At 43.1% G+C, this 25,432-nt stretch overlaps 2 protein-coding genes across 2 annotated transcripts in view; both read left to right on the top strand.

Moving 5' to 3' along the window:
- fchsd2 (FCH and double SH3 domains 2) overlaps positions 1–12,657 on the top strand; it is a 49,879-nt gene extending 37,222 nt beyond the window's left edge. The window contains exons 14-22 of the mRNA XM_079165845.1: positions 2,434–2,523; positions 2,810–2,872; positions 6,481–6,615; positions 6,915–6,998; positions 7,160–7,337; positions 8,352–8,572; positions 9,897–10,089; positions 10,211–10,299; positions 10,714–12,657. Of these exons, the coding sequence (XP_079021971.1) occupies positions 2,434–2,523; positions 2,810–2,872; positions 6,481–6,615; positions 6,915–6,998; positions 7,160–7,337; positions 8,352–8,572; positions 9,897–10,089; positions 10,211–10,299; positions 10,714–10,806 (1,146 nt within the window). The 3' untranslated portion in view covers positions 10,807–12,657. The remainder of the gene's footprint in view (positions 1–2,433; positions 2,524–2,809; positions 2,873–6,480; positions 6,616–6,914; positions 6,999–7,159; positions 7,338–8,351; positions 8,573–9,896; positions 10,090–10,210; positions 10,300–10,713) is intronic.
- A 2,625-nt stretch (positions 12,658–15,282) lies between these two features.
- On the top strand, positions 15,283–24,924 carry LOC306701554 (NACHT and WD repeat domain-containing protein 2; the record flags this gene model as incomplete). The annotated part of the gene is given in 10 exon segments (XM_079166894.1): positions 15,283–15,364; positions 15,461–15,549; positions 16,640–16,747; positions 16,912–17,094; positions 17,488–17,620; positions 18,678–18,826; positions 19,224–19,565; positions 19,807–19,908; positions 20,643–21,318; positions 21,737–24,924. Coding segments are annotated over 10 exon segments (5,052 nt in total).
- Positions 24,925–25,432: the final 508 nt, after the last annotated feature.

The following is a 25,432-nucleotide window of genomic DNA, read 5'->3' as shown; positions in this document are numbered from 1 at the left end:
TATAGCTTCTGGCTGAGTGCTTGATAAAAGACGCTGAAACTAGAGGCTGCGCATGCATTTGTCTGAAATTACAGCAATAGCAGCGTCATTTAGTGACAGATGCTGTGATAAAAGTCAAGTGAACATTTTCAGAACATGAAATTAAATGTATTTCATATTCTTTTATATATTATGACAGTGTGTCTGAGGCCAGCTGTGTGCACTCTAGTGCAGCTTTCTATATGAATAGAAGAACATGCTTCAGAGATGAAAGGAAATTAAAAAGCATTAGGATGTAGTGATACATACGATATATTCTTGAGGTAATATAAAATATAAAGGTGATTTTATTCTCAAAGAGTGTGATATTTGAAGTGCATGGACCATCGAGAATCACTTTTAGTCATTTTCTTCAGTGTATTCTTCTCACGGAGGAACCTATTGAAGCTTTTGACACAAACCGACATCTTACTAGCGTTTATATACAGTGTCTTGCATGTTTGTTTTTGTCTTTCCTCTCTTGCAGCATACTTTGAAATGCGGCAGAAGCTGATTATTGGCCTCTTAAAGGATGAGAGACTGAGAGCCGTTGAGGCTGTCTCCATACTAATGAGCTGTCGAAGGCTTTTCTCAAACTGCCTCCACCAGACGATCTGGCCTCATTAACACGTGGCGTCGAAATACTTCAGACAGAAGATGCGTCGGGATAGAGACGAAGGTTTTTGCTCCCAGACACTTTCCAGCACAAGCAGACAAAACTAGCACGGATTGGGAACTTGATTGGAACTATCTACTCATAATCTCGGCACAATTTAATCTGCATTGGTATGTGATGCCTTCGGTAAATAGAGCTTAGACACGATCATAAGGGCGGGATCACATGAGTTATGACCAGGCAGCTGAGGTTTCCTGCTGCAGGATCTCTCTGCCTGTCTATCTGTCTATATTTCTGTCTGTTTTATTGATTAGGCTGCCCAGCCGGACTGTCTGTCTGTCTGTCTGTCTGTCTGAGGTTGTCTATGCACCAGTGATCTGTACTCTCGCTGGCTGCTTATGCTGCACAGATGGCTGAACATGTAATGGCCATTGTTGTAACTTTTCTCCTCTTTAGTCTGGGATGTTTATGTTCCAACCGCAACCTTTAGCATTTATTGGGTCGCTGCTAATGGAAAGAAGGAATGGAGGCACTTAAGGGGGCTCAGGTCTTTATCGATCAAAGCCGGGAAATCTGTCTTGACGGTGTGTTTCCGTCCGTCCGACTGCACGTCTCTTTGGGTGGGAGCTATCGGCTATCAATCTGCTCCGTCAGCATCGGTGAGAAAGGAAAGACGAGCGTAATGAAAGAGGAAATTGATGAAAACGGTGACAGACTGCGGGGAGAAAAAAAAGAGAAGGGATCAGAGATGAAAGAGAGTTGAGGAGGCGAGACGGAGTGAACGTAAATCTCAGGGGTTTCCCTGCTGGTGGTTATAGCCTGATCGTATTGTCTCATTAGGAAAGAACACACAACACATATCCAGTGTTCTCAGCTCGTTAAAAGAAAGTTCTGATGATCTGCCATTCAAGAGACTACATGAAAACATTTCGGAGAGCAAATCCAGTTCACATCCTCACTCTGTCACTGAACTGTGCAGACGGTGATATAATACAGCTGAAAGGTCAAATCTAAATGATTTAAAGCTGACTTGGAAAAAAATGCTCACCTTAAATACTATGTGCATCGAGGTGTATCATGACTCGAGATCATAAATCAACAACCAATTTAAGATGAGAAATGGCTCCTATCAGTGCTTACTGTATACAATGATGTTTGCTAATAGTTCATTATAAGTTTATTGCCTAGCATATGTTTTGTTTCAGCATCACGGCTACAAAAAGATAGCGGTTGCCACTACTGACTGACTATAAAGCAGGAATATTACCTCAATATTGAGAGTTGACCATATTTCACAAATTATTTACAGAATTACATTTTTGATAATTATCAGTAATATGGATATAGTGACGTAAGTAAAGGCAAATAATAGACAGAACAGTCTGGTAAGTAACTGTAATGCAGCCTTTAAAACCAGGAAAAAACAAGACTTGTGCCATTTTACCATATCCAGTCTAACATCACGATATCTATATATTGCTCCACCAGCTGGTACCGACGGTGAAACATTTTAGGCTTTTACCTCTAATTAGATTTTCTGTTTCTGTATTTTCATGGTTGTGTTCACCATCATTCCTTTCAGTCATGATGGCATGACTCAGCGGGCTCACTGTAACGGTAATAACGGCATATCAATCAGACATGTTTCCTAAAGGGCCCTTGTTCAAAATGAAATGGGACCCAAGTTCCAAAATAAATACGATGTTCTTTTTAAGACTAATGCAAAAAAAAGAACAAACTGTGCGGGCCAGTGATATATTTAATGTTCTTAACATGCCTAACCCTTTCTCTCTTCAAAGACAATAAAGTTAAAAGCTGAGGCTCGGTTGGACCTTCTACGGCAAGTGGGAGTTGCTGTGGATACCTGGCTGAAGAGCGCCATGAACCAGGTATGTTTAGTCTGTGATTGTTGGAGAATATGTGTGTGTCTGTGTGTGTGTGTCTGTGTGTGTGTGTGTAAGAAAGCCTCTCCTTCTCTTTGCCTGACTTGTTTCATGTAGGTAAGTGTGATACAGTGTGTGGTAGATGTTTGTGAGTGCATTCATACAAACGACTGTTGGATTGTTTGTGCATTTAAATCCTTTCACACATTAATTCTAGTTAATGTAGTGCACGGTGTGTGTGTATGCACAGAATATGTGTATAAAACCACCGCTCTCTCTGTGCATGCTGTAGGTGATGGAGGAGCTGGAGAATGAACGTTGGGCCAGCTACACTTCCCACGACCCCTCACTGTCGGTGAGACACCTCCCCTCACCGCGTGTGTGTTGCTGCTTTCTCGCCAAGCCAGAAGAACTTGTTTTCACAAAAAACTAAAGTTTATTAATGACATTTGAGAACACTGTAGACATTAACAGCAAAACTGTAAACATAAACCCTAATGCCACTACCAGTAGACCTGTAAATACATGTACATGTTTTTTATTATCAATTTTCAAAGTTGCAGTGTTTTTTGACTTGGCTGGAAAGCAGAGGTAGAAGAGAACCGTTTCACCACACAACACAAGTCGTAGCTGACTTGTGTCGCATCGTGCATGGTGGCCCCTTCTACCCACTTCAAATGAACAACACCAGACCTCTGAATTGTGTCACTGTGTGTCGGTCATATAATCTACTAATTGCTCTTATTTTATTCCCATAGTTCCCAACAGATTTTCTTCTTGCGCTGAATAAACGCTGCACTCAATTCAGCACATTCAAAAATTGTATTTTAAACCCCCAAGGCACTTAGGCCAATAATCATAGACTTTTCATTAGTTTTTATGATTTCATTAAAAGTGAAAACCATCCAGCTAGAATAGTTCTCCCGACAAATCACTTCCTGAATGATGTAAATTGCAAGATAATTGACCTCAGCCTTGCTGCCTAATCATCTGTCACGCCAGTTACAGCCTCTTAAAACGCCCCACTTCCCCATCGGAATACTGATGTAGTCCTCACGCAACTGGCAGTTTTTATTTCATGACCCTTAGATGTATCTGAAGCCTGGAGGGACCTTCTCTTCATCTCCTCATCGAGTTTATGAGTGTGTGTAGATACTCAATGCAAGTCAGAGGGCAGGAGGTGGACTCCTACCTTATACAGCATTCCACTATAAAAATATAGTTTGACATTTTGCTTTCTTGGTGAGAGTATGATAAAAAAAGATTAATACCACGGTCATGTCATGCCAGTAGCTTAGCTTAGCACAAAGACTGGAGGTGGAGAAACAGCTAGCCTTGCTCTGTACAAAGGTAAAAGAACATCAGCTACCAGCACCTCTAATGTTTTGTATGCGTTCACCAAACAATATCTAACATATTATTAGGTGAGCTTTAGAGGAGCTGGTAGGAGGATTTTGTTACCTTTGGACAGAGCCAGCCTAGCTGTTTCCAGTCTTTATGCTATGCTAAGCTAACCAGTTGCTGGCGGTAGCTTCATTTTCACGTTACAGGCATGAGAATGGTGTTAATCTTTTTATTTAACTCCCCGCAAGAAAGTGAATAAGCACATTTGTTGTATGTCTTTGTTTCTAAAAAAAACTAAAATAATTTGCGTTGACCATTGCACAATAAATAATATAGTCATATGCTATGCCTGTGTGTATGTGTGTGTGTGTGTGCGTGTGTGACTGGGTTTGTGAGGTTTGGATATTTATTTGCATTTATGTTTGTCCATTTGTGTGTGCATTTCTGTCCCTCCATTGAGTATACATGAGGGAAGGAGAGTACTTCCATGACTAGCAGTGTGATCCCACACGGCACTGTGTGTGTGTGTGTGTGTGTGTGTGTGTGTGTGTGTGTGTGTGTGTGTGTGTGTGTGTGTGTGTGTGTGTGTGTGTGTGTGTGTGTGTCAACAGGCCTAAACATAGTCTGTCTGCATCATTGGAAGCATTTCACATTCTGCTCACATGATATTGCAGCTCACAGCTAAAACCAGAGAGAAAGAGATGCCGAGTGTGAGAAAGTGAGAGAAAGTCTGGGGAAGGAGGGAACTCTGGGAAACGGAGAGAAGGGATGTCGGAATGGGTTGCTCAGTGAAAGAGGGAGTGTTGGAGAGACAATTAGTGAAGGAGGGAGAGTCGGCTGAGAAATAGAAGAGGTGGTGTTATGAGGAGGGGAGGGGGAGAGGTGAGGAGGGAGTGGGTGTCGGAGTGATAATGTTGAAGTAAAATTGGATGCAGAGGTGAGAGAGATGGGGGATGTGAAAAACTGCAGAGAATATAGAAGAGCATACTGTGAGGCCATAGAATACTGTAGCAAATATGTTTGCATGGACAAAATGGGGACCAAAACAAAGAACTGTTTCGACATTTTGGGGGATTTTATATATGTGTCCTTGTTTGTTTTTTTGAAAGTTTTCTTTCAACTTTTCCTTATGCTCTATTTATAAGATGAAGCAGTTGGAGGCGAGACTTGCTGAGAACTCCTCCATCTGGCGTAGGTGTCATTAAAAGAACCATCCAGGAGGCACAATCGTATTCGGGCGTTTGACAGCAGTTTAACGGTCTTTGACTTTTATTTGGAGAGTACTGGATCCTGTAGAGGCTCGACAGTGGCTTAGAAAGAGGGATTATAATAACACGGTGCAACAAGGGAAACGAAGAGAGCGAGAGATGAAGGAGGAGAGGAAACAGTAGGAGGGATTGTTAACAGCAGTTTGTTCATTAGGAAGAGGTCGAGAAAGGGACTGATGGTCAGAGAGAGAGGAGGAAAGATGGAGAGATTGTGAATAATAATCTGCAGAGGAGAGCAGAGAAAAGAGAGCGGGGAGGAGGCACTTCCTCGACCCTTTCTTCATTCCTCTCAACTTTATTACTATGACTATGAAATACTGAAAGCCACGAACCTTCAAGTCTCTCAGGCGGACAATGCCTTCATTACTATTTCACTCTCGCAGTTATTTCCTCCAGGAACCATAAACTCGTCCATTGTTCTGCATCTCCGCTGTACTGCGATGTGTTTTTGGTGATGTTTTATTGGGTTATTACTGAAACACATGCTGGTCATTTTACTTCAGGGATGAAATGCAATTGGCCCACCGGCTCTGCGGTGTACTTTTAAATCAAAGCATTAAAGTGGATACGAGTGATGTCGCGTAGCAGTTTGATATGTGTGTTCATAAGGGAACACACCGTATGGGCCGCACCTGGAGGAGATTGTTTCCCTAGGGAACAGATTATGTCCAGGAGACGCATCTGTTTTGTTCCGCATCGGTGTGGAGTTTACTGTGTCAACAGAAATCTGATGACTAAACACTGTGACTTTGGAATGGATAAACACCCGCACCCACACACACACACACACACTCATTACTGTTATGGCCAGGTCAGCTTGCCATGTGTGATGGATCCTTCTACCAGCCAGATCACATGACCCTAATATAAGCCAGTGAAATTCTCGTGGAACAAAAGAGGGAGGGGTCATGTGAAACATTAGTCCCTCCACACCTGTCTCTGAAAGCTGTAGCACCCGCACTGAGCGGGACAGAGAAACCCAGGCAGGAAGCACAGGTAAGCATCGGACTGTTCCTGCGCTAGTGTAACACGTGTTAAATAGACAAACATTGCTTCTGCTGAACTGTAGTGGTGGAGCTGTAAATACCAGCCAACACAGACACAGATAGATGGACAGGCAACATAACAAGTCACCTAGCCGTGCGTGACATCGAGACATAAGTAGTTGGAGCCGGAAGGTTGTGTGAAAATCCGTTGTTTTTTTGATAATGCTTTGTGTGTACTTGATCTGGAGTACACGGGTCTTTTTTTTTTTTTTTCTCTGGAGCTTTGAAGGTGAATGGTGCTTTTCTTTCGTCCTTGTAGTTATCAGAGGTCTTTGACTTTATCTGGCTGTGTTTGTGTGTTTTAGGGCACAGTGGATTTGGAGCGTGAGGAGGGAGAGGAGTGTGAAGAAAACATGGAGGTTTTTGACGACAGCAGCTCCAGTCCCTCAGGAACCCTCCGAAACTACCCGCTAACCTGCAAAGTCCTGTACTCGTACAAGGTATTCACCGACACACACACACACACACAGCTACCCTCTGCGGTTACATGGGCATCCACTTACACATATCACATGTCTGCAGCTGCCTGCTCAACCACAACAGTATCGTACACAATCCCCTGCAGTCATGTACGCACTGAGACAAGCAACGGTGAATGTCAGTGTGGCATTAACAGGACTTTTTTTTGTATTTTAACATTAAATATTTATGGTCTCGGTCTAGTAAGGAGTGTTTTTACTGTACTTGTAAATGTCTTGTCTTTCTGTCTTTTAACACTGTTGGCATGTCTCCCCCGCAGGCCTCTCAGCCGGATGAGTTAACTATTGATGAACAGGAGATGCTGGAGGTCATTGAAGATGGAGACATGGAGGACTGGGTCAAGGTGCACAAAAACACACACACAGATGTGGCGGTCACACAGATGTGCATTATGTTTACAGTGACCAACGCCAGAAGCATTACCTCGTATGGTATTTTAGATGCATGCATGTTTTCATGTTGCCTTTGGTCACTGTGTCATTTGTTTGTGTGTGTGTGTTCCAGGCTCGTAATAAGTCGGGTCACGTGGGTTATGTCCCAGAGAAATACCTGCAGTTCCCGACCTCCAACAGTCTGCTGAGCATGCTCCAGTCTCTGGCTACACTGGATGCTCGATCTCACACCTCGTCCAATTCCACCGAGCCGGAGCTGCACTCCGGCTGCATCAATGGAGACATAAACAGTAAGTGCGCTGTGGACCCAGTGATGGTAAATTATTCTTTGAAATAAACACACTGCATGCCAGGAGTTTCAGTAAACAAGCTAGTTCCAGTTATACATGTGTAAATTAGTTTCTTTCTTACTGTAATGAGGTTATTATGCACCACTGATTAAGGTATTTGTTTTCTTTACTGCTCCACTGGAGTTGCTCAGAATCCAGCTGTAAACAACACTCATTTTGCAAAGCAGAGTGTTATTAGAGTCAGCAAGTGTGGGTTGTCTATCTTGCAGGGTGGAATAAGGTGAAAATATGTCGGTGGTTGCAGTAATCAAGAGAAGGCAAAAGCCACAGTTGTATTTAGAGACAGTGATAATTAAAAACGGGACTACTTCCTGTTCCACAAGCTTTGTCACTCCTGATTTCCTTTCCATCCATTTTTTGGGCCATTGCTTTTCCACATGTACCAACACATAAGGACATTTTTGTTGCTGCCAATCACTGGAAAAAAAAGACGAGAGCGAGGCAGCTGTAGAACAAAACACGAGTGGTTGAAATTGCAGAGCAGTTTGATAAAATGTGCAAGAGCTGAGCTTCATCACAAACATGTGACACCATTGGTTGCATCCACATCCACACTTCGGGTTCTGACAGTCTACAGACAGTCAGCATACAGATAGTTGATCTGTTATAAACGTGAAAGCCTTCATTTTATTTTCAATTTTTTTTTTCTTCCATCCTAACCTTCCCTCTCTGCAGCCGTCTTCTCTCTCTCTCTCTCGCTCTCTCTCTCTCTCCAACCTTCTTTCTATTGCTGTGTGCCTGCTGCACATGGGGAAGCTCTGTCACCTAATTATTATTTCTTTCTGTCTTCTCCGTATCTCCCTCTCTCCAGCAGGGTGTCCCATTCTCTTTATGATAATGAAGGCAAGGCAGACATGGAACTACATTCACCCAGGAATAATTATTCCTTCCGTGTATCTTATTGCTCTCTCTCTCTCTCTCTCTTTCTCTCTTTGTCTTCCTTCCTCTTCGCAGTGATATTTGTCCGTGCACTTTATGATTACGAGGGCCAGGCGGACGAGGAACTCTCCTTTTCCGAGGGAGCGGTGATCCGCCTGTTGAGCCGCGACACTCAGACAGATGACGGCTTCTGGGAGGGCGAGCTCAACGGACGGGTTGGCGTCTTCCCCTCCGTGCTGGTAGAAGATCTCACTGAGAATGGGGAGACCAGTGGCGGAGGGTCTGGTGACATACAGGTATATTGATGCTTGCAGACAGAGACATACTCATACACTGAAGTGCGTCACTCTTGAGGAGCTGGACAATTTGGTGTTATCAGTGTTTCCTCAGGGCAGAAATACCAAGCTTATAGTGTAGTCTGGTGGGACACTTTTCTCCCCCTCTCTCATCGCTTCCTGGCTGTTGTCCAGTAAATCTATCAGCAGGGCAGAGTTCACAAACTCTGGATCAGAACGGCGGTGTTTCTGCGGTCCTCTGATTAAAAAGCCTGCTCTACAATCACAGAAAAAGCTCTTATCTGTGGCACAGAGAGCCGCCTATTAGAGGTTGAGCAACAGGAAGGATGCAGCCTCTCCCTTCCTAAAAGCCTGTAGACATAACAAACACCGCAACAACTTTTAACGTCTTTTAAGTGGTTTGTTGGGAAGATTGGTAAAAACACGACAGCTAGTAAACCTTATTTCTGTATTGCCCAGAGTTCCATCAAAGCTGTCCTAATCAGGACTTTTGTATTAACTATGTATGACTATAATGTGAAGGGTGTTGCTTCTAGTGATAAAACCACAGAGTATTATCACCCGACTGCAGTTCCCCTCAGCTCTGTTGAGCGTTATAATTTGTTGTTTTGGTTTAACAGTCTGCAACTTAACTGTTTTGGTTCACTCTCACCACTTTTGGAGCATTATTTTCAAGTGCAGCCAGTAGCTGTTTTGAATGAAAAAGCTCTAAACATCCACAGTACACAACCCGCTCAGCGCCAAACAGCAGACAGACAAAGTTAGCGACTAGCTAACTGTACATAGCGGAGCATTTAGCAGCTAAAGAACTCGATATCTCCCTGAGGAGTTGGTGGAGACCAACAACAGAGCAAACGGGAATGAATAGTGGTTTTGCATTCCTCAGGTTATAGAACCACGACTCCACATGCATGCTAATGTAGCTTTGTGTCTGCTGGATGTGTAAATAGGGAACTGTTTGCTAACACGTTATTATAAGATGATTATGGCACCACCATCAGGCCAAGGACGTTTTGGCCTGCAACTAAGTTCCTTTTTCTCTTTTTTACAACCAGCTTCTTCCTCTTGTGTCTAATTACAGTCTAATCAGTTTCAGACAATTCATTTGCCATTAGAATGTATTCACACACAAGAAAGAAGGTGTTGTTTTGGATGTATTTACTGCAGCTATATTCTAAACTGGTGAGCTGTACCTTTAATAAAGTTGACTTCAGTTAGCACAAAGGATATGAAAATGATAGTACTGTGAGATAGAGCATGGGACACTTATTTGTTGGGTCACAGATGAGCAGCACATTTTCTCCATTTCTGGCCTCTTCTCTAGATTTCTCCGTCTCTGAAGTTGCCGTGTTCTCTGCCACATCTCCCGCTGTATGAACAACCTCCCGTCAGCCCTTTCACCAGCCCGGAGACCTCCACCCCGCCTCCTCTCCCACGCTCACCCTCCGCCGCACTTAACGGGGAGCACAAGCCCCCACCGGCCGCCTCGTCACACAAGGGACCGCTACCCACCCACAGTAAGACACACACACAGAAAAAGGTTGTGTGTAGTTGAATTAATTAAGAAGAGGTCGTTCTAGCTTATTACTGTGAGGATTTCTGTATTAGAGATCTCCCTCTCTCTCCTTCTCTCTGTAGATCAAAGCTCTAGCAAGAGTCCAGTGTCTCCAGGATTTCCTCAACCACTGCGATTCACCCCTGAAGGAGGCCCGGGCAAACTACGACCTGTGAGTATAAAACTTATTCAAGAAGTGTGTTTTGTGTCTTTATGGTTTTATACTTTCCCATCAATATTTTTCTCTGTCTCATGTGATAGTAAACTGAATATCTTTGGACAGACAAAGCAATTTGAAGATGCCACCTTGGGCCTTTGTAATTGGTATTTGTCTCCATTTTCTTAAATCTTAAATACCTAACAGGTTAGTTGCAGCACTATATGACACACAGTGTTGATTAAATTTCCTGTGAATCCTTATTATGATTTCTATTCAGACTGCGTTTATTTTTTAAAAATATTTCTTACTTTTTGTATCCCACAGCAGGAAATGAACAATCAAATTAAGAAAAGTAGGCCATCTCCATTCCCTCACTTTGCCTTTTTTCTTAAACCTTTGTTATTATGTTTTCTTTCACTGCTGCAGGTGCGAGCTGCTCCTCCTCCACCCAAACAGCACCCCCGCCGATCGCAGGAGAAGAGCGACAAAACAGAGGAGGTGGAGATCACACTGGTGTGACAGACAAGCTGGCAGGCAGTTATAGAGACAAAAAAAAACAAGCAGATGACAGACTGACGCATCCTACAGACTGGAAAACTGAACTGCTCTGAACTTAAGTCAGCTTTAAACAAAGTGATGTGAAGTAAACTGAACTGAACCACGGCCTCGCCACATCTTCTCTCCTCCTCAAGTTGAGGAGGAGAGCAAAGAGAGGGGATGACGACAGTGTATCCAATTGAATAATCTCCGTATTAGCTTCCTAATGAAGTGCAGCAGTAGCCGCCCCCGCGTCCCTCTCTGCCCTCAACCCGTCCTTCCATTCTTGCCTTAAAACTTTACCTCATCGGGCAGCAATCCAGAGCACACTGAAGAGGAGGAAGAATGTTAAGAGGGGGAGGAGCATGAGGGAAAGTTAACGATGGGTTTGGCAAGTTTTCTTTGATCTTGTTAACGCCTACTTCGAGTTATAGTAAAGCAGTTTATCCCTCTGTACAGGAAGACCATTTTGCTACATATGAGAAATTCCACTGTTAACCAATGATAAGGACATGTGTGAAAAGTTATGGAGCCCTGAAACTGACAGAATGTAGTAAAGAGCTATAGGACAAGTCAACAATTGAACACATAATAAAAGTGTTAGCTAAAAATGTAAACGGATTGTAGAAAGAAATGTACAGCGTTATACGCTAATATTTAATTATTTATTTAATTTTCTCCCTGTAACATTTGTTTTTCCTCAAATTTTTCTTCTACATAAAACATTTAAGAATGTTGGTTATATTTTGATCAAAGCAGAGGATGGTGTGGCTAGCTTGCTTAACTGACAAACACTGGAAACTAAACACACCGAGCACGAGCCTTTTCAGCTAGCTACCTTAAACCGTCTTCAACTACACGTCATGTTAATCATCCCTGTGACGGTACTGCATACTACCGTAATATTACTGTATAAACTCTTATGTAACTATAAACTCTGCATTTTAGCCTGCAAACACTCACAAAGCTAGCTAGCTAGAACTTGGAACTTTTTAATTTTAGTTAATTTGACATTTTGAGAAAAAGCATTAAAATCACACTCATGTTGAGGATGACACGATAAAGACCAAGATTTATTTCCACTGTGGTCGTCGATAAAGACGAGAGAAATACACTCACAGGTGAAAATGTTATGAAGATAGTCTGTGAACGTCAAAGTAGCATAGCAAGTAGCTTACTGGCTAAAATGCTATAGCTACAGTTACAAGACTTTACACGTTAATGGTACAGCAGTAGCCTGTGGTACAGTGTATTGCTGATCAACATTTGGAGCAGTAGCTGGTGTAGTTTTATGCCAAAAGCTAGCTTCAGCTTGGTAGCTAGCTAAAAAGGTTTTTGCTCCATTTAATCACCAATTTCTAGGTAAGCTTGCTAACGCCACATTAGCCACATAGTGCTCTGTAAGAAGAAAAATTGGGGAATAGATAAAAAAGTTAAAGTGTGCCGAGACCACAAAAGTTTATTTGAGTATGTTTTGGACTTAAATTACATCTTTTACTATCGTCTGAGTGTCGGGGCTCCATAAAAAGTAAGATGACAGTCAATAAGTATAAAACTTGCCAAACGTGTCATGTTTTTTGATTGAAGTTGAGGGTGAAGTAAATGGACAGAGAAACTGGGTGGTGTGTGGACGCAGTGTCCCCCCCCCTCGCCAGCCCTTCCCTCGCCATATATAAACTCCTTATCGTCAAACGTATTCAATGTGTATTAGTACAGTACATTACTGTTGTCATAGGAATGTTACGCACAGAGTTTCATATAGACTAACTCAGCTGATTGGAATACCATGTCTGATATGTAGTGGACGTTTTATCCTCATCTTATACTGAAAGGGCATTGTAAATACAGTTCGACGGAGAGATGAAGGAAGAGAAGGGAAGGAGGGGATGAAAGAGAGAAAATGGAGGCTGGATCCTCCTTTCTGCTCTTTTCTCCACCTCTCCTCCCACTGTTCCTTTCATACTCTCCCTCTTTTCTCTCATGTCTGTTTTTGTCCACTGGCAGTCAGTGTGAATCAATGGCTATCATATACACACACACACATCCAATCACATTATATTACGCACACGTTACTACATCTTCTCTCATTCTGTGACCCGCTGTGTGCTTGTCTCACCGATGAGGCCGCCTGGAGGAGGCACCGACATTGTTGGCATTCGCTATGTGGTGACAACACAGATTTTATTTGAGACGATATAGACACTCATCATATTTGGGGTTAGGAGTTTTTATTAGTCACAGAATTAACTGTATAGCTTTTATCCCTACAGACCATATCTCCTCTCACGTTCATTTTTGTTCATTTTGATCACTTCACCTTTGATTTATATCCTTGTTTAGTTGACACGCATTACATTCGCAGGTATTATTTCTTCTCTGTTTGGCCAAGCAACTGAGTGAGTCTGTTTAAACAATCTTAAAAAAAGAAATGAACCTTTTAATGTTTCCAATCTGATACTATCCTTATGTTTACCTTTTGATTAATGGTGGTAGAAACAGAAAACACTCGATGTATAAAACGAATACATCATGCTAAATGGACAGAACTAGCAAATGACATTCAAATGGAGCTAAGTACAATTCTATTGTTTTTTTACTCAAAGTAAATACCCCCCCCTCCCTCCCAATACCCTTCAAGCCTTTAAAACTCCTTGTCTGAAGGGCAGCGTAGCACTTTTATTTATTTGTACCTTCCCTGAAAAGTAGCAGTACTTTAACAAAGCATCAGAATGGATAGAACAGACTGAATCACTGCAGTTTAATACAGAAATCAGAGTTATTCTTTTCATTCTGAATCTGTTGTGATTCCTCTTTGTTTCAGTGTGACTGACCACTTTTATTTTATTTTATTCTCCCCTCTTCCAAAGAGATGGAGAGATACTTTTGGGACAGTGAAATGTGTAAAAGGTGTTTTCCTGAATTGACACGATCATAGTAAGGGATGTTTTGAATGAAGACTCGGAGAGGATGTGGTTTCATGGTCTTGAGCTTGTTTGCGTGTGTTTAAAGCCGAGAGGATCAGATCTGTGCTTGACTCTGAAGATGTGTCTCAGTTGCTTCCTTCTTATTTATTTTAACCAGGGTTTCCATTTGAATGAAAACATTTCAAAATACAGTCAACATGTCAATAATATGGATTTTAGATTAGCTCGATGATAGCTTTTTATAATTGTGGCGTTGATGTACGATGTTGGTCCAAAATGCAACACATAAGAAAAGACGGAACTCCTCACAGCTGGAAACAATTAAATCTAATTGCACCCTGTTGAGAGGCAGCAACAGAGCCTAAAAAGGGAAACAAAAGTATTCAATCTGTGTTTCTTTATCTTAAGAACATTATAAATCATCCTCCACAGTTGCAGTATCATAGCACATTCACTGTTGGTACGCAACTGTACTGCATCTTAATTTCTTCTCAATCAGTGTGAAGTATGCAGGCTGGTCTAGAGTACATACTTAGTATTAATATGTGGTATGGAGTTGGGGCACAGCTTGTAAGAAGAGAAACAATCTGATGGTTTTCCTCTTTGCTCGGTGAATTATGTCTGATTGAGAAAAGTGATGCAAGAAATGAAGACAATCCTAATTTGTTTTTTGTTTTTTGTTTTTTTTCATGAGTCAACATTTTGTGTAGCATTCACACCTAACAAAGTGAAGCATACTGGAATTAGTTACAGTGTTCCAACAAACTTGTTCTGAAGTTTATAGCGTCCCATAGCGCTTCCCACCATTGATGCTCAATCAGTTTTTCTATCAAATATAAAAATGTATTACTTTCTGTTGCCAGTTGCCACTTTGAACATGATTATCTCCCCTATTTAGCACTCCCTCTGGTCGCTACAGTGTTGAAATATTATTATGAGCCTGTTTTGGGGTTTTATGTATTATAATAATTCTTTTATTTTTCATCCTTCGATTTGAAGCAGCAACACAGCTGCTGCTGTTACCGATGTGGTGGAACAACTGGCCTTCTCTCTTCAGACTGTTGCAATGGTGACAATAATGAGAACAGGTGCAAAAGTCGTTCTGCATATTATTATTGGCTGTACAAAAAAAAACAAAGTTTGTATTTATTGTGTACAAATGTTAATTAATAAAAAAATATTGAAAAGTTGTTGTCTTTTTGTTATTCTGGAGGCTTTTTTGTGCGTGTTTATGCACCTCTCCTACATATTTGGTTATGTACACACCTGAGTTTGTCTAAATGGTGTGTGTCTGTGTCTGTGTGTGCGCGCTTGTGTGTGTGTGCGCGTGTGTGAGAGAGAGAGTGGTTGTTCCAGTCACTAGAAGTGGGTGTGATCATGATAACACGCTCTATAAACACCCAAGGCCGGAGTTTCCTGAGTGGAGCGGGAGGCGAAAGAGAAACATCAGCATAGAGCAGCAACTGTGAACTCTTTATTTGGGCCATTGAATAAAGTTTTTCTCCCTTATTTTACCTTAACGCAGCAATTTGTCATGTGCTCCAGAGGAAAACAAATGGGCCGGTCTCCTTCAAATTCCACCTGTGTGAAACTCTATCTGTGCTCCAACCCAGTGGGTATGTAACAATGATGTATGGAAGTTTATGTGTTCTTTGGACATGTTTTTTTTTGTGAATAAATGTGTATGTTGTTTGTGTTTATGCTCCATTTAGATAGCATGTTGGAGCGCAGAGCTCTGAGAGAGAGAGTGTTCCCCCAACTTAGAGAGCACTGTAGAAAAACACTGGGACTGGATGTCAGGGTGAGTACACACTTATCTGTTCTAAATCTGCATAGGAAACACGTCAGTGATGATTCTATGTGTTGTGTATTGCAGATGGGAAGTTATTACTTTTTTTCTCTCTTTTGAGGTTCTACTTAAAGTTTCCTTTCCTTCCTTTTATTACCACTTACCACTTAAACATGTGCTGTAATTGCCACTTGTGCTGTTATTGGCTTTTAGAGCCAGGAGGAACATTCAGTGGTGGTCAACTGGAGGGAACAATACTTGATATCTGTGACAAAAGTTACATACATGAAGCAGTTATGTTTACAGTGACGTATCCCTGGTGCATTCTTCTAACCCGATGAGCTACTGAAATGTTCATCTGCAACGTTCAGATGCACATATCATCTCAACTTTATCTCAACTTTTCATTAACAGTTAATTTCTTAATATTGTTTCGTAGTTTTGTTCTTAAAATGTTGAATATAATGTAAACTGCTGATGGGTGAAAGTCCTCATTTAAAGTTAAAGTTTGGTCTGACCAACAGTCAAAAAGCACAAAATATATTTACAATATGGAATAAAACTATTATCCAAAATCTGCTGCCAGAAAAATTATTTTGTGTCAGTCGACTGGAGGAATAATTGACTGTTTCAGCACTATTACAGACAGATTCAAGCATCGCACGAAATCCTCTGTGTAACGTTGCTCACTGCCAACAGTGGAATACAAAAGCAATATTATTTGGTGGCTTCCAGTTGTGTGCGCCTGTCCTTTATTCTTTCACACTATCCCCCTGAGCCCATTTCTTTAAAAGTCCGACTCAACTTTGCCGAATTAAATTGAACAAAAATAGAGGATGAGCATCTTTAATGCGACCCTGTGCGTATCGTGTGTCAGTGTGTATATGAAATCACCTCGGGGCAGTTCAACCAGCACATTGTTCCATCTCTTTTCAGCAGCATGTGTAATTAGAGAGATGGAGGAATATCATGTTACTGCACCTCACTGTGTGCTTTTCATAAACTGATAATCAGTCATCTCTCCTTTAGAATGTTCACCGCTATGTCTCTGTCTGTGTGTGTGTGTGTCTGTGTGTGTCTGTGTGTGTGTGTGTGTGTGTAGGTGATAGACCCATTTGAGTCCAGTGATCCCAGTCATTGGCCAGATGAAAACACCAGACGGCAGCTGATTAAAGAATGCAGGAAGAGCTCCGCAGGACCTTTTTTGCTGGTAAACAATCTACAGTATAGTGCACATTAACCATCAGCTGCCGTTTAATCAGCTCCTGTTGAGCATTGTTAATCTATAAACACCAACACCAGAGTGCACTAACTAGTAGTAAACGATGCATCCCATGCTGCTGTTCCTTCTGTGTCCACGTGGCGGTGCTGCAGGCCCTGGTAGGACACCAGTACGGCGCAGCCAGCCTGCCCGCCCGGGTGGAGGTGTCGGAGTACCGGCTGCTGCTGCAGGAGAGCCAGCGAGCGGGCGTCAGCACCAAGGAGCTGGAGCGAGAGTACCAGAGGGACGAGAACACCATCCCTCCCTCCTACTGCCTGAGACACAGACACACCTGCTGTCCCCAGGTGATCACACCGAACCACAGAAATGCATGATTCATCTTTTGTCTTCATTCAGATTAAGTTATTAAGATTCTCTTGTTGAGCAGGTTTGTCCAAGTGCAGCTGTTAATTAAATGTGTGTACAAAAGGTACTAATTGATTAGTATTTATTTCCTTTTTCAAAAAACATACTAAGCATTTAGAAATATAAATGAATATTTGATATTCCCATGTGTTTTCATGCATTCACAGTCTACATCAGATCACCTTGTATTTCTACAGTCGGTGTGATCATATTTTAGATGTAATTTGCATGGGTTAATAATATCTATTTATTTAATCACAACTGTTAGACTGTGATGCTTTTTTCGAAAATGTTTCAAACTGTTTGCTGTCTAGCAGGCAGAGGTTAAAGAGGAAGAGAAGAGGAGGATGAAGGTTGAAGAAGAGGAGCTGAGGAAGCAGTTTCAGACCACTGTGGGTCTGTGTGTCCACGAGGGTGTTATGAGCCCAGAGAGAGCTCATAGCTACTACAGATCAGGTGAGATACACATGTCTCTCTGTGTGTGTGTGTGTGTGTGAGTGAGTGAGTGAGTGAGTGTGTAGGTTTTTTATGGGGTCAGATCAGTCTCAATAATTGCAAATGCACACAGATAGACTCACAAATGCAAACAGAAAGATTCACAAATGCACGCAGAACAATTCACAAATACATTCCAATGCACAAATAAATAAATTACGATTTATATAAATGTAAAAAAAAAAATCACAAATATATTTCTGCATTTGTATGTATTTGTGTGTGGATTTGTATGTATTTGTGTGTGGATTTGTATGTATTTATTTGTGGATCGCACTGCATTCATTTGCAAATCGCTTCACATTCGTGTACGGATTTTTGAGACTGTTCTGCCGTCGCTGGATTCACAAATGCGTTTTTTTCAACATAGACCTGTCTGTAGCCAATCAGATGTCAGCCTCATTTTCAACCAATCACATGAGCGCAGCTTCATACATATTGTAGCCGTCTGTGTTCACCCAGAGCTCTACGATACCTCATATCAGTAGAGACCGGACCAAACTATGTGTGTGTAAACCATGGTACAAACAATGAGGCCAGGGCGATAAGCCGCGCTCCCTCACCGGCGTGTCCAGCGCGATTCACCGATTCACGCGAATGAACACAAATAGTCCCCCGGCGAGAACGGCGGCGCGATTAACGCGGCGCGAATCGTGTTTGGTGTGAACCGCAGCATTACGCTAGCAGCCTAGTGGCCTCATTGTTTGTACCATATGTGAATTGTTCTGCGTGCATTTGTAAATCGAATATATTTGTAAATCCTTCTGTGTGCATTTGTAAATCGAATATATTTGTAAATCCTTCTGTGTGCATTTGTAAATCGAATATATTTGTGAATTGTTCTGTGCGCATTTGTGAATCTTTCTGTTTGCATTTGTGAGTCTATCTGTGTGCATTTGCAATTATTGAGACTGATCTGACCCCATAGTTTTTGCTTGATGTTAAGGTATAATATAATACCTATAACAATATAATAATAATATAATTAAAAAGGTGCTTTTGCTGCTTCTCTCTCCAGCCCTCGACACAGATCTGAGATGTGCTCTGGACAACCGTCCTCCTAATGACATCATCAGACGCTGCCTGGTTTACGTTCACAGGGTCAGTGACGCAAAAGGAGAGACAGAGAAGAGACGGATGAAGTCACAACTTGAGCCACAGTCAGAGGTAAGAGGCATCCATCACTTTCTCAGGATTTATGATCGAGTATCCTTGTTTTCTTAGTTTTGGTTTTGTTTCCCCAGAGGGAGCAAGTGGGGCTTATCAGATATGTTCATAATAAACAGTCTACGTGAAATGTTTGTTGATTCTAGCTAATAAATAACCTCTTAAAACTACTACCAACATCCAAGACATCGAGAATTTGATTCAAGTAAAGGTGATATGAGAAGCATAATGTGAGTCATTAACGTGGCGAAGTTGCAAAATGACTTATTTATTAGTTCCTGACAGAGAGATACAATTTTTGTGTTCATTTTAGTAGTATAGGCCTAATAGAAATAGCTACATATGAAATCCAGGTTGTATCAAAGACTCTTCTTTTCTCCATATCCTGTATTTTCAGGCCGCCACCGTTGACCTAAGGACAACGCCCACTGATTCACAGCTATTGTCAGAGCTTTGTGACGACTTCCTTCCTGGTCTCATCACCTCCTCTCAGCTTCTCGTCTACACCACCGACACGCAGTGTGACTGTCGCCATGGCTACACGACAGCCAGGAGGCGGGGCTATGCCGAGTCTCTGTGCCAGCAGGTGTACTCTGACCTCGTGGGGTTGATCGACAGCTCGAGCACCTCAGAAGGCTGCGAAGGCTCTCAGCTCTTGGCCAGAGAGCAGGAGGAGCAGGAGGAGCTGTGTGACAGCCTGTCCCGACTTTATGACATCATAAGGCCAGAGGAGGCAAAGGTGTTATGGTGTTTTATTTTTAATGTGGCAATGTGAAGGATTAAGAACTGAGGGAGATTGAAAACAAAGTTAATAACATTCAGTACTTTACAATATAGTGGGTGCCTTTTTTTAAACCCAATTAATAGTCACTTTGGGGATGTTTTGGGATCGATTTCCCTGTGTTGTGTCTTTCTGATAGAGCCCAACATTGCAGGTGCAACATTGCATCACTCGAGTTTTCTCTTTTTATCTGCTGTAGGTAAGAGCCTTCGTGGAGCAGAGCGAACAACAGCGTCCGCTAGTGGTGACAGGAGGACCGTGCACAGGGAAGACGGTTCTGCTTGCACATTGTGCTCAACAGGTAAGTGAGCTGAAGAGAAGACTGAAACTCACATAAACTGTTAAGTCCCTCCACCCCTAACTAAATACACTTGCTACGAACACATAGTGGAGCTAAGATTAAGTATTCACAAATCTTCTGATCTTTCCAGCATTCCACTTAAAAAAGAGGAATATCTGTATGAATTGTTTTTTTTTATCCTTCTTATTTGTAAAATGTATCTTTTTAGCTGGAAGTACTTAAAAGTGGAAACAATAAGCCATGAATCAAATATTTAGTGACAGAAAATGTATTTGCAACTATTTTGATGATCAATTAATTGTTTAAGTCATTGTTTAAAGCCCAAATTCCCATAATTCATTAACTGTAACCTTTCAAATATGAATGTTTTCTGAGTCCTGGACTGTTAGACGGACAAAAAAAATATTAATTTGAATACATCCTCTTTTTTCATTATTGATATTTTACACTAAATCGATTCATCGGGTAAATAATCTTCAGATTACAGTAACTGATAATGACAATAATCACAGTTCTACTTAAAAAATACTGCAAAAAGGTTTAATGGAAAGTCAAAGAGAAATCTCTCTGGTACCTTGTAGCTTTATCAACATAATTATTACGCATGTGACCAAATCTTATTCCATGCAGGATAAACAGACGAAACATTTAGATTGTAACACAGCGATACAGGAATCTGTACTATGGTCTTGCCTACATGTGAAGAAGTGTTTTGTCTCTCTGTCTCTCCACAGATACAGTCTTGGCTACCAGACTGTGATCCTGTGGTGATCACTTATTTTTGCAAACTGTCAATCAACCCTTCCCCAAGGCACCTGTTGTCGAGCCTGTGTTATCAGATTGCCGTTCGATATCGCAGCGAATCTTCCTCTGAGCAGAATTCCAGCAACATGGACGATCTTAGCTGCGTCACTGACCCCCGGGACTTCAATTCCAACTGTAGCCCGACATCCAACGTTTGTCCGTCTGAGCTAAAAGAGCGTCTCTCATCGCTCCTCACCTGCATGCCCTCTACCAAACAACCTCTAGTTCTAATCCTCGATGGCCTGGATCACATGGAAAAGGACTTAGGACCTCACATTTTGGAAAGCCTCCCGTCTCCCCTTCCTCCCAGCGTCAAGCTCATCCTCACAGTCTCCTCCAACCGACAGAGAGTCCTGCAAGCCATCAACCCGCGAAGAAGTCCACCTCGGTGTGTGTCAGAGGGCAGTGAGGAGTCAGGATACGTGCGTGTTCAGCTGGCATCGGTGGACAGGAAACAGTGCGCGAAGATGTTGACGGCGCTGCTGAGCAGTTCGGGGAGGAGGGTGACATCAGGACAACAGGCGCTGGTGAACCAGGCACTGACTTCCTGTTGTCTGACTCTCTACGCTCGACTCTTGCACCTTCACACCTCGCTCTGGCACTCTGGTACGACTAAAAAAAGGAAACAAACAGACAGATTCTTAAGGAATAATGCTTCTTTTTTTTTATCATAGCCAACAAATCCCATGAAAATGACCTAAACTAACAAAGTTAGTATCTAAGTGGATATCATGACACCTTGAGGTCCCTTCAGGACGGGCCAAGGGTGCTGCAAGATTTATTTAAATTTGTTATTGTACGTTGTTAATAACATTTTATTGTATAAAGAATGAGGTGACACATGCTTTGACTACGTATTCTATTTTCAAATTCATTAAAAAGGATTACAGAAAGGGTTACAAAAAATAAGAACATCTTAATCCCCATATTTAAAACTCAACTTTAACTGACATTAGACTATAAACGGCCTCAACACAATTTGATTACATTACATTTCTCTCCTTCTTTCCTCTCTCATCATCAGATTCCGATGTGACCGAGTCGTCTCTCCCTGCTAACGTCCACTCGTCCATTTCTGCGCTGCTAGATCACCTCGAGCAGAAACACGGCTCCTCTATTGTGGCTCGTGCCGTCTCCTACCTCACCCTCTCCAGGACCGGGCTCACTGAGGTGGAGCTCGCCGACCTGCTGTCCGGTGATCACAAGGTGCTGACCGAGTATGTTCAGCAGCATGAGAGCGCTTCCTCCAACATGAGGGTCCCGCAGATCGACGTGGAGACACTTCTGTTGGATTTGAGGAGGTTTCTCATTCGGCGGACGGTTGCAGGGTCTCACGTTTTGTTCTGGGTGAGCAGGCATTTCAAGCTGGTGGTGGCCAAGAGGTGTTTGGGCACTCGTGAGGTGAGGAGGGAGATTCATTCGGCGATGGCGGACTATTTCAGTGGCCGATTGGCTTGCGGTGGAAGTGCAAAAGCACTTCTTGTAAAGCAAAAACCTGGACCGAACACGGACATCGAACCTATGGAATTGTACATAGACAGAGAGCCACTCAGTGTAGAAGCAAATAGCCAGCCGTTTGTTTTCTCCTCTTCTGTCAAAGAGGTTGGCCGGGTGAACTTTAGGAAGGTCTTTGAACTACCGTATCACTTGCAACAAAGTGACCAATTCGAGGAGTTGGAGCATGGGCTGCTAATGTCCTCTGGATTTCACCAGGCAATGGTTCGAGCTGGACTACTGGGAGATCTGGTAGCCATGTTGGAGAGTGAGGAGGGGTCATCCCACTTCTGTTTTCCAAGGGAAAGAGCCCTCCTGGCGAGCATACTGAAGTCTTGTGCTTGCTTGCTGCAGAGCTCACCCCTGCACCTGCCCTCTGTGATGGAGACGAGCCTCCTGCCTTATCTGGAGGTATTTCCCGGCCTCGAAGGTTATACCAGAGAGATCAGACAGGAGAGGAAGAGGAGAGGAAGCGGATTAGGAGTATTGCTTTGCCCAGCTCCCTTATCTGTTCCCTCCATTCAGTGTTTAGCATTTGATGCCAAAACCAAGGACGCCTCTGTTAGAGAAGTAGCTGGGACAGAGTTTGGGATTGTTGCAGAGATCATGGATGATGGCGCGGCTTGTATTTGGAAAGGCTCCGGGTATGATGTAGTCAAACTATCCCTGAGCTGTGAGCAGAAGGAGCTGACATTTGCGGGAGTGAAGAGCAGCGGTCGTTTCCTGTTGTTTTCCACACAATGCGACAAGCTTCTCTTGTGGGATGTGACAGGCCCAGAAATGTTCCTGCAGGTTAAGGACCAGGAGTCGAGCCAAAAAACGGCAAACAAAGTCGAGGGGTTTGTTGCGTATCAGAAAAGGGTATTCATGTGGTGGAGAGGCGAGAGTTTTGTGAGTGTGTTCGATGTCTCCAATGAGACCGTGACTCGTTTCCAGTGTCAGAGCTGCGTGACCTGTTTGGTTTGCTCCTCTAATGGCTTTTACATGTACTGTGGGCAGGAGGAAGGCACAGTGTGCATATTTGACACCGACACCGGCAGCTTCCTTGGCACTTGCTCAAACTCAAACCACAATGCGATTACATCAATGATCCTGTGTGAAGATAGGTGGGAAGTGGCATGTGTTGACAGGACAGGAAGTGTGAGCCTATGGGATGTGGCATCCAAAATAAACCCACCCAGACTTGTCACAGAAAGCTTCATTGGGGGTGAATCTAATGACATCCTCAATATCGATTACTCACACAAAATTGGCACTTTATTGGTGTGTCAATCTCACCAGGTTGCACTGTGGGATACATGTGACTGGGAGCTGTGGGACCAGTTCCTGGCTCCGCGGGGGAGGGCCTTCACTCAAGCTGTGCTCTGCCAGGATGGCCACCTTTTCCTGGCGTTGTTAGATGCCTGTCCCTTCGTCTTGGTGTGGAGGGTCAGCACAGGGGAGTGCGTTCTCTCCTTAGAAACAAACAAGCTGCCCCGTACACTCCTCAAGGTGGCCTCAGATGTCGTTTGTGTCGCTCATGATGGCTGCCTGACAGTGTGGGACTCTGGGGCGATAGATGCTGCGGGTACAGCTCCGAAAATGGGGCGTGGAGTGAAAGAAGTGGTGGTTGAACGAACCGGGGAGCGCTTCTACACCTCTGATGGGTCAGAGACGGTGTGGAGATGGAGATTGGAAACGGGACTTCCACACGCTAACTTCCTACATGACGGACCTGTGGAAAAACTCTGTCTTTCTCCGGATAGCATTCACCTTGTGACACTCTCAGCAGGGGAAATATACGTGTGGCAGACAGAAACGGGTCAGAACATCCTGCGTGTGAGTGGCAGCAGAGCGACAGACGTCCTGATCACCCCCAACAGTAACTTTGGGGTCAGTATTTCTGATCGAGGGTTGTCTCGGGTTTGGAAGCTGGCACATGGGAGCATTGTGTGCAACATACACCCGTACCTATCTGACGCCAAGGTGTCGCCCGAGAGCACCTTTCTTATTGGCCGCCGCCGTGGGGACCTGCTAGCTGCCAGTCTGTGGTCGGGCTCGATCAGCAAGCGCTTCTCCTGCGCTGAAAGCTCGGACCACGTTGTCGCTTTCCACACACTTTCAGAGCACCCAGACTTTGTGGTGGTGATGGCCGCCTCAGGGTCGGTGTACACCTGGAAAATAGCAGAGGAGACGCTGTGCAAGCACTTCCAGCTGCCGTATAGGTTTCACTGTCAGCCAGAAGACTTCCAAGTGTCCTCTGACGGGAGCTACGCCCTGCTGTCCACTGATAATGAGGCCATCAACCTCTTGGACTTATCTCAGGTCAGGCTGTGCTCATTCAAGGCCGAGGGTCCAGTCATTAAAGCTTATTTGGATAAAACTGGACGCTACGCTGCCTACATATACCGTCCCAACACCACCACCCTGGAGAAAAACTGCGTCTGTTACCTGCAAGCGAGGGCCGTCCTCACAGTTGTACGACTGGCAGACGGGGAAAGAATAGGAAGCGTGTGTCTGGCTAAGAATCCGCTGACTCTGGTTGTTTGTGAGCAGCAGTGTGCGTTTGTGGGATTTGAGGACGGGTCTGTAGGTGTGTATTCTATTTTAGATGTCACGATCAACGGGGAGGAGTCGGTCGGGTGCAGAGAGAACTTGAGTGGTCGGTTGAAGCGATGCCCCTTCGACAGAGAGTTCAGTTGGTTACCACAAGCAACCCCCAATATTACATGGCCGTAAGATTATTATACACTGTTGTTGTTGGACTGTGTTTTCAAAATACAGATGATAAATATGATGGCACACAAAGTGCATTTGTGTGTATAACACATACTGTATATTGAAATATAAATAAAAAAGACTGCACGTGTCTGTGTTTACACTTCTGGGGAAACTGCAGCAGCATTTGTTTCAGTTTCAGGCAGACTGAGTCAAGAGTATATGGCTAGATGATGAGAATGATGATGTTACACCTCACTGCAGAAACATCTACTTTACATTTAGAGTTTCATTTCTGTGAAAACAAAACCAGTAACTGACCAGTTGGAGCCATACTGGATGAATTGTTAACACATTTTGACACGTTGTATTTGTAAGATATTTTGGTATAAATGTTTTTCTGCATTAAAAAGAAATGAACAAAAATGACATTTTCTTTTTCTAAGAAAAATGTTAGAAAATAGCGCACTGTCAGTAAATGCTCTGCATGCTGCCTTCCCTGTTTCTTGGTGAGATCGTAAATCCCAGT

This window comes from Pholis gunnellus, assembly GCF_910591455.1.
Source record: "Pholis gunnellus genome assembly, chromosome: 9".
Taxonomy (NCBI): Eukaryota; Metazoa; Chordata; class Actinopteri; order Perciformes; family Pholidae; genus Pholis; species Pholis gunnellus.
Note: the sequence above shows the minus strand (reverse complement) of the source record. Positions and strands in the feature narration are given on the sequence as shown.